The sequence below is a fragment of the Gossypium arboreum genome, chromosome 2 (genome assembly GCF_025698485.1).
Source record: "Gossypium arboreum isolate Shixiya-1 chromosome 2, ASM2569848v2, whole genome shotgun sequence".
Classification (NCBI taxonomy): domain Eukaryota; kingdom Viridiplantae; phylum Streptophyta; class Magnoliopsida; order Malvales; family Malvaceae; genus Gossypium; species Gossypium arboreum.
In genome coordinates, this window is record NC_069071.1 from 86,959,878 (window position 1) to 86,977,861 (window position 17,984).

The 17,984-nt window shown below is 32.9% G+C and overlaps 2 protein-coding genes across 2 annotated transcripts; both read left to right on the forward strand.

The window, feature by feature from the left end:
• The first annotated feature begins 14,016 nt into the window (after positions 1-14,016).
• Positions 14,017-14,617, forward strand: LOC108465198 (protein MAINTENANCE OF MERISTEMS-like). Its single transcript, XM_017765518.1, has 2 exons — positions 14,017-14,070; positions 14,156-14,617. The coding sequence occupies exons 1-2, from the start codon at positions 14,017-14,019 to the stop codon at positions 14,615-14,617; spliced, it is 516 nt and encodes a 171-aa protein (XP_017621007.1).
• A 300-nt stretch (positions 14,618-14,917) lies between these two features.
• Positions 14,918-17,499, forward strand: LOC108465200 (ankyrin repeat-containing protein At2g01680-like). The gene is made up of 3 exons (XM_017765520.2): positions 14,918-15,562; positions 15,787-16,196; positions 16,290-17,499. Exons 1-3 carry the CDS (start codon positions 15,235-15,237, stop codon positions 17,163-17,165), a joined length of 1,614 nt encoding a protein of 537 aa, XP_017621009.1. The 5' UTR covers positions 14,918-15,234; the 3' UTR covers positions 17,166-17,499.
• Positions 17,500-17,984: the final 485 nt, after the last annotated feature.

The following is a 17,984-nucleotide window of genomic DNA, read 5'->3' on the forward strand; positions in this document are numbered from 1 at the left end:
GCTTGAAATATGGGTAGAAATAGAGAGAGCATGTTACGAGGATCTCAAAAATACGAAAAGCATTAAAAACGGGACTAGGGAGCACTTACTATTGAGCTTGAAATGTTGAAAACCCTATCTATGGAGAGCATGCAAATTTCGACAGCATGGAGAAGATGAAGGACATGATTTTGGCTTATTTTTCCCTTTTTATTTTTTAATTAACCAAATGACCAAAATGCCCTTCATTACTAAACTTCCAAAATTTTCCATGCATGCCCATTTTTGTCCAAGAACTTAGAAATTGGGAAAATTCTCTTTAAGGACCTCTTATTAATAATCCATAGCAATTTCATACTAATTTCTTCTAGAACCCAAGTTTTGCAATTTATTCAATTTGGTCATTAATTTCTAATTGGACACCTTACACATAAAATTTCTTCACGAAACTTTAACACATGCTTATTTTCATATCCTAGACCTCATAATGATCATAAAATAATTATTTTAACATCGAATTTTTGGTCCCAAAATCGTATTTCGACTAGACCCTAATTCAGGATGTTACATTTTCATCTTTTGGTTTTTATTTAATATACATTATTTATTTAATTACTAAATTAACCTTGATTAATAACATTAAAATTCCACTATCCCATGTCCATCTATGTCTATTCATGAATTCAATGGTCCATTTACAACATAAGAACCTCACATTTAAAAAGACATAACAATTTGGCACTTAATCAAATAGAATGCTACTTTTGCATTTTCTGTGATTAAGTCCTTTTTCAAAATTAACCACACAAATGATAAAATTTTCACACGAAACCTTCACACATGCTTAAACACATACTGTAAACACAAAAAATAATATTTAAATATTTTTGACTCATATTTGTGGTCCCGAAACCACTAGTCTGACTAGGGTCTAAACCGGGCTGTTACAACTAAAATGTAAAATTGTGAAACTGAAGAAAAATGCTAAATTTTTATGAATACATGTGCTTTAAATTTTGTAATGAGATTTTGGTTATAGGGAGTAAATTGTACAAGTTTCATTTTCCAAGCCTAGGGATGAAATTAGAATTTATGGAAAAGTTGGGGGCAAAATGGTAATTTTTCCTAGGACGTTAATTGAGTCCAAATGAGTATGATATCTAAACCTATTTATATAGATTCGGACAACACAAATTCGAGGTTAGATCAAGGACAAGAAGAGGTTTCAAATTAGTAGATTACTTACGCGAAGTGTCGAGGTAAGTTCGTGTAACTTAATCGAGTATTTAAATATGTCTAACTGAATGTTGTGTTGTATGGAATGTGACTTATACCGATGTACATTATTTGAATGCTATAATGAAAATTTTAAGACATGCTTGAAATAGTGAAAAAGGGGTTAAGTCCCAACTGAATATTGAATTCTGATGAATATAAGTGTTTTCCCAAAATGGATGAGGTCCTGCATTTGTTGCTGAGGGATTTAGCTCGGACGAGTTATCCTATTAACCTCATTATAGAAAGGATTTAGCCCGGACGGGTAATCCTAATATAATACCTCTCAATTATACGTTATGATTAGGGTTTAACCTGGACTGGTAATCCTAATTGAGCTCCTCTGAGCATACGTTATATAAAGGATTTAGCCTGGGCTAGTAATCTTGTTATACAATATGTGGCTCGCGAGTGTGTTCCTTAGTTATGTGCCCTAATGGGTACTCTTGAATAAGAATTGACAAATTATTTAATCGTACACCTCGAGTGTAACAACCCTATCCCGTATCCGTCGCCGGAATAGGTAAAGGGGCATTACCGGACTTGAAACTCATATCCGAACAGTAAAAATTTTAAATATTTTTTTTATAAAGAACGTTCCTTTAGGTAAATACTAAAAACAGTCAGGGATACAATTTAACTGCTATAAGTACACATTCAAAAGATGCCATTTTCGCATGGCTTATATACATTAACCAAAATATTCTTCGGCCACTGGTCTATTCCTTACATGCCATAAAATAATTCAAAACATAACAGTAACAAGCAGTGGATAGTGATAGTGTGACTAGTTGCTGACGATCCCCGAGCCTGTACCTTCCAAATGAGATCTATAAAGCAGTGTCAACAGCTAACAATCAAATTATAACATAGTTGTTCGTATTTTTATTTCACTCTTCCTTCGGGCATACCATCCCTTTACCGAATATGCCCATCTCATCATATATAATAGACAGATAAATTCTCACTTGATAGTGATCTCTTATAAGCATAGGTACATTACATATTTTCACCTAACTTTCCACATTGACCAAACGCACAATAATCATAGAACAGTCTTATTGCTTTACTCACATATGCACCACATAACGACCTTGTGATTTAGTCCAAATCAAGCTTAAATATAATCTCAAAATACATACCTGGCCAGCTTAACGCATTGAGCGTATTTATTACCAATTATTACTGTGGAGTCGTATAATCTTATGCTTTACTCGAATCTTCAGCGAAACCTTTAGCTCAAATAGTCCCCACACGTAGTCATCGGGTCTTACCCGGACATAATCTCCACACGTAGTCATCGGGTCTTACCCGGACATATTTCCAAGTTTCATGTACATTTAATCACATGTTACAACATTCACATCGACTGTCATATTTGTAATTCATTTGCCTCATCAAATATCTAATAAAACACACCTTTCACATTTGGTCATTCGGCCACAATATACACACATCTCCTACATATTTCACACTAGCCATTCGGCTTTACCACATATACATATCTCATACATATTTCACATTAGCCATTCGGCCTATTTCACATTAGCCATTCGGCTTTACCACATATACATATCTCATACCTATTTCACATTATCCATTCGGCTTTACCACATATATACATTTCTCATACATATTTCACATTAGCCATTCGGCTTTACCACATATACATATCTCATATATATTTCACAGTAGCCATTCGGCTTTACCACATATACATATCTCATACCTATTTCACATTAGCCATTCGGCTTTACCACATATATACATTTCTCATACATATTTCACATTAGCCATTCGGCTTTACCACATATACATATCTCATATATATTTATCTTGTACATCAATTTCAGCAATAGCTTATAAGCAACTCAAATAGTTTCATCAATGTTTACAACAAATTCACATATTCACTACAAGCTGTTTTCCTGAGCAATAGTCACTAAATTATTTATAACTGGAGATACAAAACTCAAAATCAATTGTCGTTAATTTTCCCTGAATATAGACTCATATATCTTCCATCCATAAAATTTTCAGAATTTTAGGTTTGTCCAATCAATACCAGATTTTTCTTAAAGTTTCCCCTGTTTCACTGTTTGACTAATCTGACCACTCTTCACTACGAATCAAATTTCTCATTGTAAAGAATTAAAAATATGTTCTATTTGATTTCATTTGAAACTAGACTCATTAAGGAGTCTAAGCATATAATTTTTATCTTATAACCATTTTTTTACAAATTATAATGATTTTCTAAAAACAGAACAGGGGATTTCAGAGTCATTCTGACGCTGTCTCACACAACTTTAAATATCTCTTTATAGGAAATTTCTTTGCTTACACGGTCTCTTTTATAAGAAACTAGACTAATTAAGCTTTGATTACATATTTTATTCAGCCTATAATTCCACACCAACAATTTATAGTGATTTTCTAAAATCACGTTACTGCTGCTGTCCTAAGCAAATTATTACAATTTGCTCTTAAATTTCCAAGTCCAAACACTTATGAACTTACCATTTGAGTTTAAGACATATCATGGCCACATCATATCTTATTAAATCAACTCATTATGTCCTATTATGATTGAACTTACTCAACGTTTAATCACTTAAAACTTACCTCGGAAGTGGTCGACGACTAGATATCCACGGCTATTCGTTTACTTTCTCTTTTCCCTTATCCGACTTTGATCCTCTAAGCTCTTGAGCTAATCAAACAATTTACTTCCCAATCAAACACAATCACACGGCATCCATATACATTTTAGAACCATTCTTAACATATTTACTACTCATTTACAAACAAAATACTCATATCACATTTATAAAACTACCTTTCATAAACACTATGTATAAATATGCATTTCTTCACTATTTACTAAGTCAAGCCAAACCACATGATTTATTAATCGTTATATATATATATATATATATATATATATATATATATATATACAGCATTAACAACTTCACTTAAGCTTAAGTATAAAATTTGGTCTTACCAAATTTTGCACATTTTACCAAAATAATAACTACCAATTTTACACATAAGTGCGAATCAAATCATACCATAGTTACAATATCACTTGACTAATGAAATATCCAAAATATCAATCTATCATTTACCAAATTCATAAACCACATATAAGGCACATTTTAAACTCAAGCATGTAACTTAACAACTTAACCATTAGTTGCGAACCACAAACAAAACATATCATAGGCATGTAAAACATATTTTACCAGTTGATAGCCAAATATGAATATACAACCCTTTACCATTTCCAAAATACATATGCATGGCCAACCTTTTAACCATATATTCGGTCATAAAATTTATTCTTTAATAATTCAACCAATTTCACAATTTAAATCAAAACTAATTGCATCATTTATAACCGTACCTAAATGAACATCAAATAGTATACAAAACATATTCATCGTTAATATCTCAAACCTTATCTTAACAACCAATATGCAAGATATCACATATACATAACTTAGCTTATGAAAGCATATGTATTATATCATAAACACATCTTTTACCAATTTCCTCACTTAAGCCAAATTTTATAATCAACCACAAAAAAAAAATATACCACAAATCATACTCCCAAAATGAGCTACTTCCATGGCCGATTATATTTCATCATTAACATATCTCATTTTCGAATCATATAATCAACATCACAAACACATCACCAACACAAATCATACCTATCATATAACAAGCATAACAAAATAAACCAACCATGTCAAATATAACCATAATTTGATCAAACCTTGAAACCGAACTTAACAAAATAAACAAGCCATTGAATGATTAGAACTTGAACTAACCACCTTCTTTATACATAATTTTCCAAGAATTTCAAGGTACTTACCTCTTCCAAACCTCCTCCAAGCCGAACATGAAGCAAGAGAACTCCTCTCTTCTTCCTTCCTCAAGTCACGGCAAAATGGGGGAGCAAGGATGAAACAACTTTGGTTTCTCCTCCCACTCCCCTCATTTTTTTATTATTCTTCCCACAACATATTAACACAAAAGGTTTATAATATGTTTTACCCCATAGCATGGCCGGCCACTAGCTCAAATTTTGGGTAATTTGACATGCAAACCCTTCATTTTTATAACATGCATTAATAGGCCACTTTACATTTGCCTAGCACATTTCTAAACTTTCTCACATAAGTCCTATTTAATAAAATTCACTTACTATTAACAAAATTCAAATATGAAATTTTCACACATGCATATATACATATAATAAGCATTAAATATGACGGTTAATTATTTTTATGACTCGGTTTTGTGGTCCCGAAACCACTTCCCGACTAGGGTCACATTAGGGGTGTCACATCGAGTGTACTGCTTGAGCATCCATAGGAGTTTCAATGATTCAACGGACACAACTCTTAACATGGTATGAGTATTATGAGACAAAATGATAATGTCTTGAAAGAATATTGTATGATAAGATCATCTATGTTTACTTGATTGATATGAAGATTTTGGTGACTAACATGTTTGATTGAATGCATGCGTTTAGGCAATTTTGCTAGTGGATGGAAAACATGATATTGTATGCTTATTGGTAAGTTTAGTTTCTGTTATAGGAACTTACTAAGAATGTAATGCTTATTTCATTTTATTTTCCCTTGTTTTATAGTGCTCGAAAGCTCGCGAAGGTTGGAGATCATTGGAGCATCATCACACTATCTACTAGCTATTTTGGGTATTTATAGTAAAATCATTTTGGTATAATGGCATGTATAGGACAACTTGGGCGTTAGTGGCATGTTAATGATGCCTGTAATCTAGCAATTGGAATGGCTAGTAATGGTTGTTTTGGTATACTTGTAATCTCATATTATGGCAGCTATATATATGTTAAGTAGTTGACCAAATTATGTCTAACATGTGGATTAAACTAAGGTAAGATTGTAATCACGTATACATGTAATGATATGCCATGTTGAATGATGGAATTTGCTTAATTTGAAAGCTTGAATTGGTTGGTATTTGGATGTGAGTTTAAGTACAGGTCATTGAGTGATTTTGGGTGAGAAATGAAGCTAGAAGTGGCTTTATTTTTGTCCACACGGGTAAACCCACAGGCGTGTGTCTAGGCCGTGTGTGACACACGGCCTTATAGCATAGACGTGTAGTTAGGTCGTGTGTCCCCTGCACCTTAATTTTGAGAAACAAAATGCTCAGAATTGAGCACACGGGCAGAGACACGGGCGTGTGTCTCAGACGTGTGTGCTACACGATCTAGAACTCGACCGTGTGTCTTAGCCGAGTGAAACCTGCACTTAATTTCGAAATGAATTAATTGACCACACGGCCTAGCACACGGGTGTGTTGAATGGTCATGTGCACAAGTCAAAGAGTTACACGGGGTCGAACACGGCCTGTAGCACGGGTATGTCCAGGGTCACACGGGTGTGTCCCTTGGACCACAAGGGCGTGTGAGCCCTACACCTTGAGAAAAAATTTGTAATTTAACGAAAAATTCTTAAAGTTCTCGAATAATTCCCAACTCGATTCTAGTGCTCGTATTGGGCCTCAAGGGTCCAATTAAAGGATGTTTTAAATGATATTTGTTAATAAATAGTAATTTACATAAATTAATTGTAAAATATTATGAAAGTTTCGATAATGCTTCGAAACCCTGTTCCGACGACGAATATGGGTTAGAGGTGTTACATGTCCTACCAATGTCTGAGGTCTTGCATTTGTTGCAGATTCTCCATAACTCGTATGAGCAGCATCGTTAGCTTACATTCCAACCCACAGCTTGTGTGAGAAGGCCCGTTCATAGCTCGTGTGGACAATGATGTAAAGGAAAGATTATGTTTATATGTAAAGGCACACTTTGTGTGAGCTTTCCTGTGTATCCGATGTAATTCTAGATGGTTCAACGAGAAATGAAAAGGTAAGTATTCAAATGGAATTAAATATAATCTTATGGAAATGATTTATGAATTCAATGACGTATTTCATATGGAAATATACTTATCTTATGGTTAAATTCATTTGGATCATGTACAAGTGTACTAACTTATAAATTTGATGATGTTGTATAGGCTTATGCCAAGCTTATGGTTTTGGTTGATATTATACTTATACTTTATATTATGCAAATGAAATGGTAAGTTATGTTTTAGTTTATACGAGCTTACTAAGTACTTGTTTTTTACGTTTTTTTTATTTGTTTAATAGATTATCGGAAGCTCGAGTTGGTTAGAAGCTCATTGGAGACCTATCACACTATCCAACAGTTAATTTGGTAGTTTTTTAGCATTTTGGCCAAGGTTTATAATGGCATGTATAGGGTGGTTTATAATGGTGTTATGATGAATATGTAAATGGTAATTTGGTATGTTTGTGAGTTGATGTTTATGTATGGTTGATGGATTTGTAATGCTTGTTTAGGTAAGCCTTTTTGGTCACATTTTGGAAATTGATGTGTATGGCTTTTTATTACAAGATGTTGGCATGGAAATGGTCATTTATGATGTGTTTAGGGCACATAATAGAAATAGATCTTAATGCATTGAATTAGGTGATGTTAACATTTTTTGATAACTAGTTGGAATGGGTTATTATGTATGAAATGGTGCAATATTGACATGTTTTGATAGTTTTTGTTTTGGTATATTGTGGTGCCTTTGAATGGCATATTCATTAGTTGAAATAGGGTCTTGAATTGGCATTTTGATGTGTGTTTAGGTGATGTTTAGGTCCCTTTAAAGTGTGCATAAATAGGTTGAAAAGTTATGCATGGAATGATTTTGAGATGGCTTGATTTTAGGTAAATTTTGGGTTCACACTACTTGGAACACGAGTGTGTGACACAGCCGTGTGAGGCACACGGCCTGGCGACACGGTCGTGTGTCATTTAAGGTTTTCTTAAGGTTCAAGTCAGTGAGTTACACGGTCTGGCACACGGATGTGTGGGGCAACTCAGAGAGTTACGCGGCCTGGCACACAGGCGTGTGACACGGCCGTGTGACCCTACTCAATGAATTAAAAGGGTGAAGACACGGGCTGGGACACGGTCGTGTGTCCTCTGTTCGAAAGTTATACGGGCTGGGGTGATTCCACACGATCGCAGGACCCCTGTTTCCAATTTTTTCAACCTTTTCCTAAACTTCCTGTTTTGTTTTAAATTAGTCCTGAAATGCTTCTAAACTATTTTTAGGGCCTCAAAGGCTTGATTTAGGGACGATATGCATGTGAATGAGTGGTTTATAATATTATTAACATGTTGAATGATATGCTGTTTAAATTTTTTTATTGTATGGTAATTCTCCGTAACCCTAATCCGGCGATGGAGACGGGTTAGGAGAGTTACATTTACTTTTGAGAGCCATCCTCTTTGATGCTCAAGGAAAAGCATCTCCCCAATTGAACTTGATAGATGACATATTAGTTTTTCAACCTATTTGCTCATTTCTGGTTAAACTAAGGATAATTTTAGGTTCACCTACTAATACAAGTTGTCTTTTTGTATTATGATCCGACCACATAGTACCGCTTAGTATTAGTTAAACATTTGATAACCAATGAACCAATATTTTCCTCCATTTTGTTTTGCATGAAAAAAACTAAGGATAATATATAAAGGGTATTAAGGCAATTAATAAATGTTATTATTAAACCGATTTGTTCAAAAAAAAGTAAACAAAACGAAAATACTACACTTAAATACAAAACGAAAATACTACACTTAGAGCACCGAATCCAACAACCCCCTTACCTTAGTGAAGTAGATGAGTCATATTTCACATGCTCATACTCTTTACATGTTTCTCAAAACTCCTAGCTATTAGAGTTTTGGTAAATAGATTTGCAAGGTTGTCTTCTAATACGACTTTGACTACATCTACCATTTTGTATCTTACTATCTCCCTTATGATATGATACTTTCTATTGATGTGCATTGTCCTCTTATTGTTTCTAGTTTCCTTGATGTTAGCTATTACCATTTGGCACTAAGTCTAACACTTCTGCACAACTTTAAACCTTTGAATAGTGGATCTACGACATCTTGATACTGAGATTTCCTTCCAAGAAAGGGCCATTCAACAAATTCAGACTTATTTTCATCATGCCAAAGCCTTAAGGAATGATCTATTGGCGAAGTAACTCCGGTAATGCCTTGGAAAACTTACTGAACAAAAAGGGGGAATAGTGCCTATTTGGTGTTGCCACTACTTCTTGTCACAGCTTTTGCTATTGCTTTTTTGTTCTTTTCAATTTTTATTTTGAAGTTGTAACATTAAAATTGTGAACTTTTATTACATTTACTTTGGTGGTTATTTTTATGAACCCTTTTCCAATTTACTTATTATAAAATAATTCTTAGTATTTTGATTGTTAATGCAATCCTCATCTTTTTACATTAATGATTAACGTGCTTGGTTATATTAATAGTAAAGTATAATTTATTAAGGAGAGTTAACTTGGGGGAGCATTTGTATCTTTTGTTGAGTATGTTCTCCTATTGTGGTTTTGTTCAAAAAACTTTCAAAGGGAGAGATTGTTTAGACAATTTTTTAGCAGTGCCAAGTAGCAATGGCCATTGGTATCTAGTACTGTTCAACTCAAAAACATGTATGAGTTGACAAATTTTGGCAACAAAAATATTTGGGCTTTGATTCTAGCCAATACTTTAGACGACAGCAAGTCCATCTTTGATATCCAAAGTGGATATATATCTTGGAGATCATTTGGATTTGGATTGAGATAATTGACTTCCCAAGTTTGGTGGGATCCAATTGAATCATGTGAAACTTGAAAGTATATATTGAAGATTCAAGATTTATTTGGCCTCATTGAAGATATTATTTATGTTTGTTATCCTACTAGTTTTATGAGAAGATTGATTCTAATTGATATAGTATGTTATCAAATATCAATTCCTTATAAATTGTGGAAACTTGTATAGGTGATGTACTAAACTTGGAGTACTTATTTTTGTTTATTGAGGAACATTTCTTTTAAGTGCATTGAGTGAAAAATCAAGTGAGTTACTTGGTTAATGTCCAAAGTTTTTAGGGGGAAACTTAGAGGAGAGTTGTTTAGATCTTACATGCAAAAGTGAGGAGTCAAATCTGACAAGTGTTAGAGATTGAAATCACTTGTTGTACGTGTCACTAAGACAGAAGATTATCTCTAGCCAATGCCTCGTAGATATAAAGAAACTGAACTGTGTGAACATATTGTATGTTCATTATTTTCTACCTTGTTCATACTCAATGCTTGAAGCAGTTAGCACTGGTCTTCAACACTACTTCTAGCACTATGTCTGTTTTGCTTGCAAATATATTTTTTAAAAATTTCAGTCATGATTACAATATATATTTATGCATATTGAGAACTAATTACTTGTTAAAATTAAAATCTATTAAAATTTTAAAAAATTCGATAAATAATGCTTCATTTTTAAACATTATTTAATTCATGTTGGTTACTTTTAGCATAATTTGAGTTATTATGGGTTTTATGTAAAAAAATGAAATTACTATGATAAAACTATACAAATTGTCAACTCAAACATGATGCAAAAAATATTGATAATTATTAAGATATGTTTTATCATTAAATAAAATGAACACAACAAATATATGAATATGTCAACTTCTATGTAAAATAAATTATTAAAGTGAAAACAATCTAATAAAAAAGAATTGAACTCAATATGAATCTCTAAATAACCTAAATTTGAAATGATTTAAACGACTAAAAATTTTAGAAAAGTTATTAAAAACTTTAAAATTTTGATACAATATTCCACTCATAAATAGGAAGATAAATGCATTTTTAACGCCTCAAACTTATATTCTCATACTCTAATAACAATGCCAATGACAACCAAATTAAAATAAATTAACAAAAAATACTATAAAATTTAAAATGATAAATTGTTATAAAATATTAAAAATTCTAAACTTTTAAAAATATTATAACAAAATTTTGAAAATAATTCTAATGTGGTTAACCATCGCCTTAGACAACACTAAGCTAAGCATGTGATGGTCCGTCATTAAGGATCTCAAGCCTCTCAGTGGTAGAAGCCATCAGGAAGCCTAGCACCACGTGGACTTCACCCAAGCTACCTGTGTTTTAGTAACCTACCTTTTTTAAACAGTTCACTGCTTTAAGAACCCTCATGGTTATAAACACTTCCTTCATGACAGCAATATAGGCAACCTCCGGAAGACCATGTGGTGCCCAGCCTCCTCGCCGCTTCCAGCATCGAGAGGCTTCAGATCCTTGACATGAATGTTTGCTTAGCTTTGGTGTCATTAGAGGCTACGGTTAACCAAATTAGCATTTTTATTTCAAAAAGAAATCTATAATATTTTAATATTTTTTGAAAAAGTATATAGTTTTTTAATAAATTTTAATATTTTTAGAGCTTTAAATTTTTATTTTTTATTTTTAATACATTTTATATTTATAATATATTTATAAATGTTTAATAGTTTAAAATACATACTTTTTGCATTTTTGAAATATTAGGAAGTTGGGCTTAATTGGAAGCATGACAATTTAGATTGTTTTTTGTTTCCAGTTGACCTTAGACGAAAATAGCAAGTGTCCAATGCTTTTATATATGGGTTCTCTTGATTACATTTAATGATAAATTATTTCATCCACGTTATAGTTTTAACAAATCAGATTAATATAATATTTTTTTAGGTTATAATAAAGCATACATTATGTATCAATCTCCTTAATCCAATGATTACAGGTTTGCTCCCAAATCCGTGTGGGGTTCAGTCTATATAATATTAATATTGATGTATTTTCTGATATAAATTCTCTGCTAAAGGCTTTTCTTTTTTTGTCATTATAAATTACAACAAATAACAAGTTTGCCATTCTAGCTTTGCCACTCAAATTCGACAATTGATTTTTGGCATTGTAATTTATCAAATTTTCGTTAAATTATTTTTTTACAAAAGAAGTTTACTGCTACACGAGCTGCGATATTCGTGTCCTCAATTTAACTTAATTTTAAAAATTAAGAACAAAACGATTAAAAACAAAGTAATTTTAGAGAATAAATTTACAGTTAATCCCTTTATTATTCCTCACCCAAAGAAGGAAAGTACGAAGAAAATCGGATTTTTTACCTCAATATTATAAAAAAAATTTATACACCAAAATAGGTTGTCAGCCAGATTAATTACGAAAATAGTATGTTTTTTTAGGTCGTGCCTATCTGACAGGCACAACCGATTTTTTTAATATTAAATTTTTTTTCGTTTAAAAAATTATTATTATATTATTTTTTAATATTTATATTAATATATATGTAAAAATATGGGTTTTATACGGGTAAAAATACCTGAAATGGGTCGAGTCTGTCAGGTAGGCACGACTAGTCGTGCCTGACAGGTAGGCACAACACCCCCTGCTACTGCTGCTGCCTTCCCCCTGCATGCTGCCCATTTTTTTTCATGCATGAGTCTTATCACTCATGGGAAAAAAAAAATTATGGGGGACCTTATAAGCATGGTCCCTCCCATCCATATTGAAGCATCTACGGGTGAGAAAGAAAGGAGAGAAAGGAGAAGGAGAAGAAGGAACGTGAAGGAGAAGAAGAAGAAAGAAGAAGAAGGAAGAAGAAGAAAAAAAAGGTAATGTATTATTTTAGTAATTTATTATAAAATTATGGTGTTTTGTGAGTTTTAGTATGTAAATTTATTTAAAAAATTGTATAAATATTTTGTTAGTAGTTTATGATTAGGTTATAAATTATTAGTTTTTTTGTATTTTGTTATAGTTATTTGTTTTGTTAATAATTTATGGGATTAGGTTACAAATTGTTAGTGTTTAGTGTATTAGTGTATTGTGATTTTTTAGTAATAATATATTTTTAAAAAAATTATAGTTGATTTGGTTATATAAATTGTTAGTGTTTAGTAGTTTAGTGTATTAGTGTATTGTGATTTTTTAGTAATATATTTTAAAAAAATAATTTTATAGCTATTTTATTAGTAATTTAATATTAGGTTATATAAATTGTTAGTGTTTAGTGGTTTAGTATTAGCGTATTGTAATTTTTTAGTAATATATTTTAAAAAATATTTTTATAGCTATTTTATTAGTAATTTAAGATTAGGTTATATAAATTATTAGTGTTTAGTGGTTTAGTGTATTAGTGTATTGTGAATTTTTTAGTAATATATTTTAAAAAATATTTTTATAGCTATTTTATTAGTAATTTAAGATTAGGTTATATATTGTTAGTGTTTAGTGTGTGTATTAATGTATTGTGATTTTTTTTAGTAATGTATTTAAAAAATAATTTTATAGTTATTTTGTGTTAGTATATGATTATAAATTGTTAGTGTTTTGTGAGTTTAGTGTTTTGTGATTTTTAATGTAATTTTTATATAATGTAATTTTATATTATTATATATTTATTTGATAATTTTTATTGATTTATTAAAATATTGATTAAATTTGTTGTTACATAATTTTATAGGTCATTTGGAAGTTCTTCTAATTAGGTATGTTTCTAGTTCTTTTTTTTTAATTCGTATGTTTTTATATTTAGATAGTTTATTTGTTTTAATTATATTATTATTGTTATCTAATATAAAAAAATTGTAGGTAAAAATGAGAAATTATGAGATATTTCTTGTGTTTATTTCTAAAATTTGAAAAATTTATTGTAACTTTTGAAATAAGAAAAATTGAATTTAATTTTTTTTAATTGCAGATTTGTAACAAATGGGTTCTTTGATTGATAATACAAATCACATATCAAGTACCATTAAGGAGATGGTAATAAAATTTTTATTTCATAGTCATGTTATTTGTTGAATTAAATTATATTGTATTAATTATTTCGCTAATATAATAATGTCAGGAGTCGTACCACGTATTGAGAGGCCGTGTTAATAGTATAGGGTTTCAGCCAGATGAACGCCTAATACCGTTCTTGGAGTTAGCCGGGTTCGAATCAGCAGCATTGATCCGGACTTTTGATCTGCGATATGACCTGATTTCCGCCTTAGTCGAGCGATGGCGTCCGGAGACCCACACATTTCATTTGCCGTGCGGGGAGTGCTGCATCACTCTAGAAGATGTTGCAGTACAGCTCGGGCTCCCCATCGACGGGAATGCGGTCATGGGCGTAAGTTCGATCTCCAGGCCGGCAACCTTTTGCTATGAATTACTTGGACTCTCGCCAAGTGTGGAAAAATTTGCCAGTTTGAGGTTGTCATGGCTAAAGGCCAATTTTGAGTATTTGCCGAGTACTGTCAATGAATGGGAGGTGATGCAGGCCGTTCGAGCTTACATTATGCACCTAGTCGTGTCTGTCAGATAGGCTCAACTAGTTGAGCCTGTCAGGTAGGCACAACATGTATGTATGCTTCCATATACACGGGTTGTATACTAACCCGAAAAAAAAAATATATATATAATAATAATTTTTTAAACGAAAAAAAATTTAATATTAAAAAAATCGGTTATGCCTGTCAGATAGGCACGACCTAAAAAAATATACCATTTTCGTAATTAATCTGATTGACAACTTATTTTAGTGTATAAATTTTTTTTTATAATATTAAGGTAAAAAACTCAAGAAAATCAGACTATAAACAAAAAGTGAAAAGAAAAAGGAACAGAAGTCAAGTGATGTCACAGCCACCAGAACAAAGCAACAGTTGGGATTCTTAGAATCTCGACAGCATTTAAACTCTGATTTCTCCAAATACAAAAATACATTACAACTTCAACTACAAAGCTATATCCTATATTTCCACTATTTGTTGGATAATATCACACCGGGTGGTTGTTTTTCTTTAACAGTCAACTCTGGCACACGATTGTTAATGGCAGATACCCCCCATTATATTTCTCAATCCATCAGATAAACCCATAACCATATTTAAAAATCAAATTCAAGAGATCGATCTATTATCATTTACAACTAAACCAAAAATGGAAGCAGCTTTAATGGAGTCCAAGTCTTTACGGTTCCTCACTCAGCAGTCTTTCTTTGCAGCTGTTCAATCTGGGGAGCTTCAGTCTGTGAAGCAGATGTTGGATAAGCTGACAAAAGATGAACCGTCTGATGGATCATCGACGGTGTCTGATCTGGTGGCATCACAAAATAAGTCAGGGAAGACTGCTTTATATATTGCTGCAGAAAACAATTTGCAGGAGATTTTCAGTTACTTGCTCAAGTTTTGTGATGTTGAGGTTGTAAAGATGAGGTCCAACTCTGATATCAACACTTTTCATGTTGTTGCTAAGTTAGGAAACTTGGGTTAGGAAACTTGGGTATGGTTCTGATTTCTCAATCATGATTTGGTTTTGCAATCTGGGTTTTATATTTTAGCTTGATTTTAATTGGGAGAGGGTCCATTTTCATGAAAACATGCATCTGGTGGAAGGTTTAAGAAAAATAGGGAAATCTTGATTTTAATTGCTTTTTGTCGCGGTGTGTGTCTGAAATGTGATTGACCAAATATAGTGTTTTGTGTATTGTAGGTGTGGTGAAGGAACTTTTGGGAATTTGGCCGGAGCTTTGTGAGCTATGTGACTCGACGAATACCAGCCCCCTTTATTTTGCAGCTGTTAAAAGTAATTTAGATGTCGTAAATGCAATATTGAGTAGCGATCCAAGCTGCGTTAGGATAGTGCGTAAAAATGGAAAGACGGCATTGCATACGGCTGCAAGGTATGGCCTTATTAGTGTAGTAAAAGCTCTTACAGATTGTGATCAAGGCATTGTGAGAATCAAAGATAAGAAAGGCCAAACCGCGCTCCATATGGCGGTGAAGGGTCAGTGCCCGGCTGTCGTTGATGAAATATTGCTTGCCAATCACTCACTACTGAATGAACGAGACAAAAACGGGAATACCGCATTGCATATAGCTACGAGGAAGGCTCGTCCACAGGTATCTCTCTCACTGTTTGTCACATACCAGCAATGGCATAAACTTATGCAGTTGTAAGATTTAACTGATATTCTGTTTTCCTCTGCTTTTCAGATTGTGAGCTTGTTGCTAACCAAAAGATTGATTGATATCAATGCCATTAATAATCAGCACAAAACCGCGTTGGATTTGGCCGATAAACTCCAATATGGAGAATCCACACTGGAAATTAAAGGAGTTCTGATGGAGGCAGGTGCACAGCATGCTAGGTATGTTGGCCAAGTGGATGAAGCAATGGAACTTAAGAGGACTGTGAGTGATATTAAGCATGAAGTGCAGTCACAATTCTTACAAAACCAAAAAACCAACATAAGGGTGTCCGGAAGTGCCAAGGAACTTCAGAAACTCCATCGAGAAGCTGTTCAAAACACCACCAATTTCGTCACCGTTATTGCAGTGCTCTTTGCATCGATTGCCTTCTTAGCCATTTTCAACTTGCCTGGCGAATACGTAACAAGTGAACCGGATGAAGGGAAGGCCAACATAGCTGATCACGTAGGTTTCCGCATTTTCTGCCTCTTGAATGCCACATCCCTCTTCATGTCATTGGCTGTTGTTGTTGTTCAGATCACATTGGTAGCATGGGACACAAATGCTCAAAAACAGGTTGTATCAGTGGTTAACAAGCTAATGTGGGCTGCTTGTGCTTGCACCTGTGGAGCATTTTTGTCAATAGCCTTTTTGGTTGTAGGAAAAGGGAATTCATGGATGGCAGTCATTATAACCATTGTTGGAGCACCAATTCTGGTTGGGACACTTGCGAGCATGTGTTACTTTGTTTCTCAACAACATTTCCGGGGTTTTCGCAGCGACTCACAGAGACGAATAAAGAGGGCAAGTGGAAGCAAGTCTTTCTCATGGACATATTCTGCAAATATATCAGATGATGATGATTATAATTCTGACCTTGAGAAGATATATGCTTTGTAAAACTCTATTTTAAAAAAGAAAAATGAAAAAAAGAAGCCACTAAATAAAAGCTTGCAAAAGGAGCACGGTACAGCCGCAGAAAGTCTTTTGCTGTGTAACTAAATGGCTGACGCCTAATGATTCAGAGTTGTAATATCAAAGCTGTCAAATTTTAATCCAAATGCTGTAAAAGCAAGACTGTAGTTCATGCTTCCTGGTTCACGATCCCAAGGCTGATTATAGATTTGTGTACAATAGACTATGTTTTTCATGTGAGTATTGTAAATTAGTATGCATACGACATTATGATTTTTTAAATATTTTATGCATATAGTTATAATGTGTTAAACAAAAATGTCGAATGAAGACAAAATTGTTTTAAAGAAACAACCACTAAATAACTAGAAGATTTGCTGGTAGTTGAAAGTGGAAACTTATCTGGTTAAAGTCTTGTTTGTGAAATTGAGGAAAATAACGGTAAGGTATGATGAATGGTTCATGACAATGCAGCATTAGAGAACTAATTACACGAAGAGAAAAAGAACAAGTTGGTGGAAGAGGCTTTAAAGCTTTTCTCTACCCTGTAAATTGGCGTGAAAAAGGCTTGACTTGGAAAATGAAAAGCACCCCTTTCTCCATTATTTAGATCAAAGCTATTAAAAGATGAGCACATCAGGGTTTTGCTTCCTTTTGAAAATAAGTTATGATTAATCAAAATAAATAAATAAAAGGTATCAATTAAATGAAATGGAACCTTGTATAGCCAAAGGATTTATTTTTTAATCAAATGTAAGGGAAGGGATTATCCAGATATGAACCCAGAATGACATGCTGTCAGCA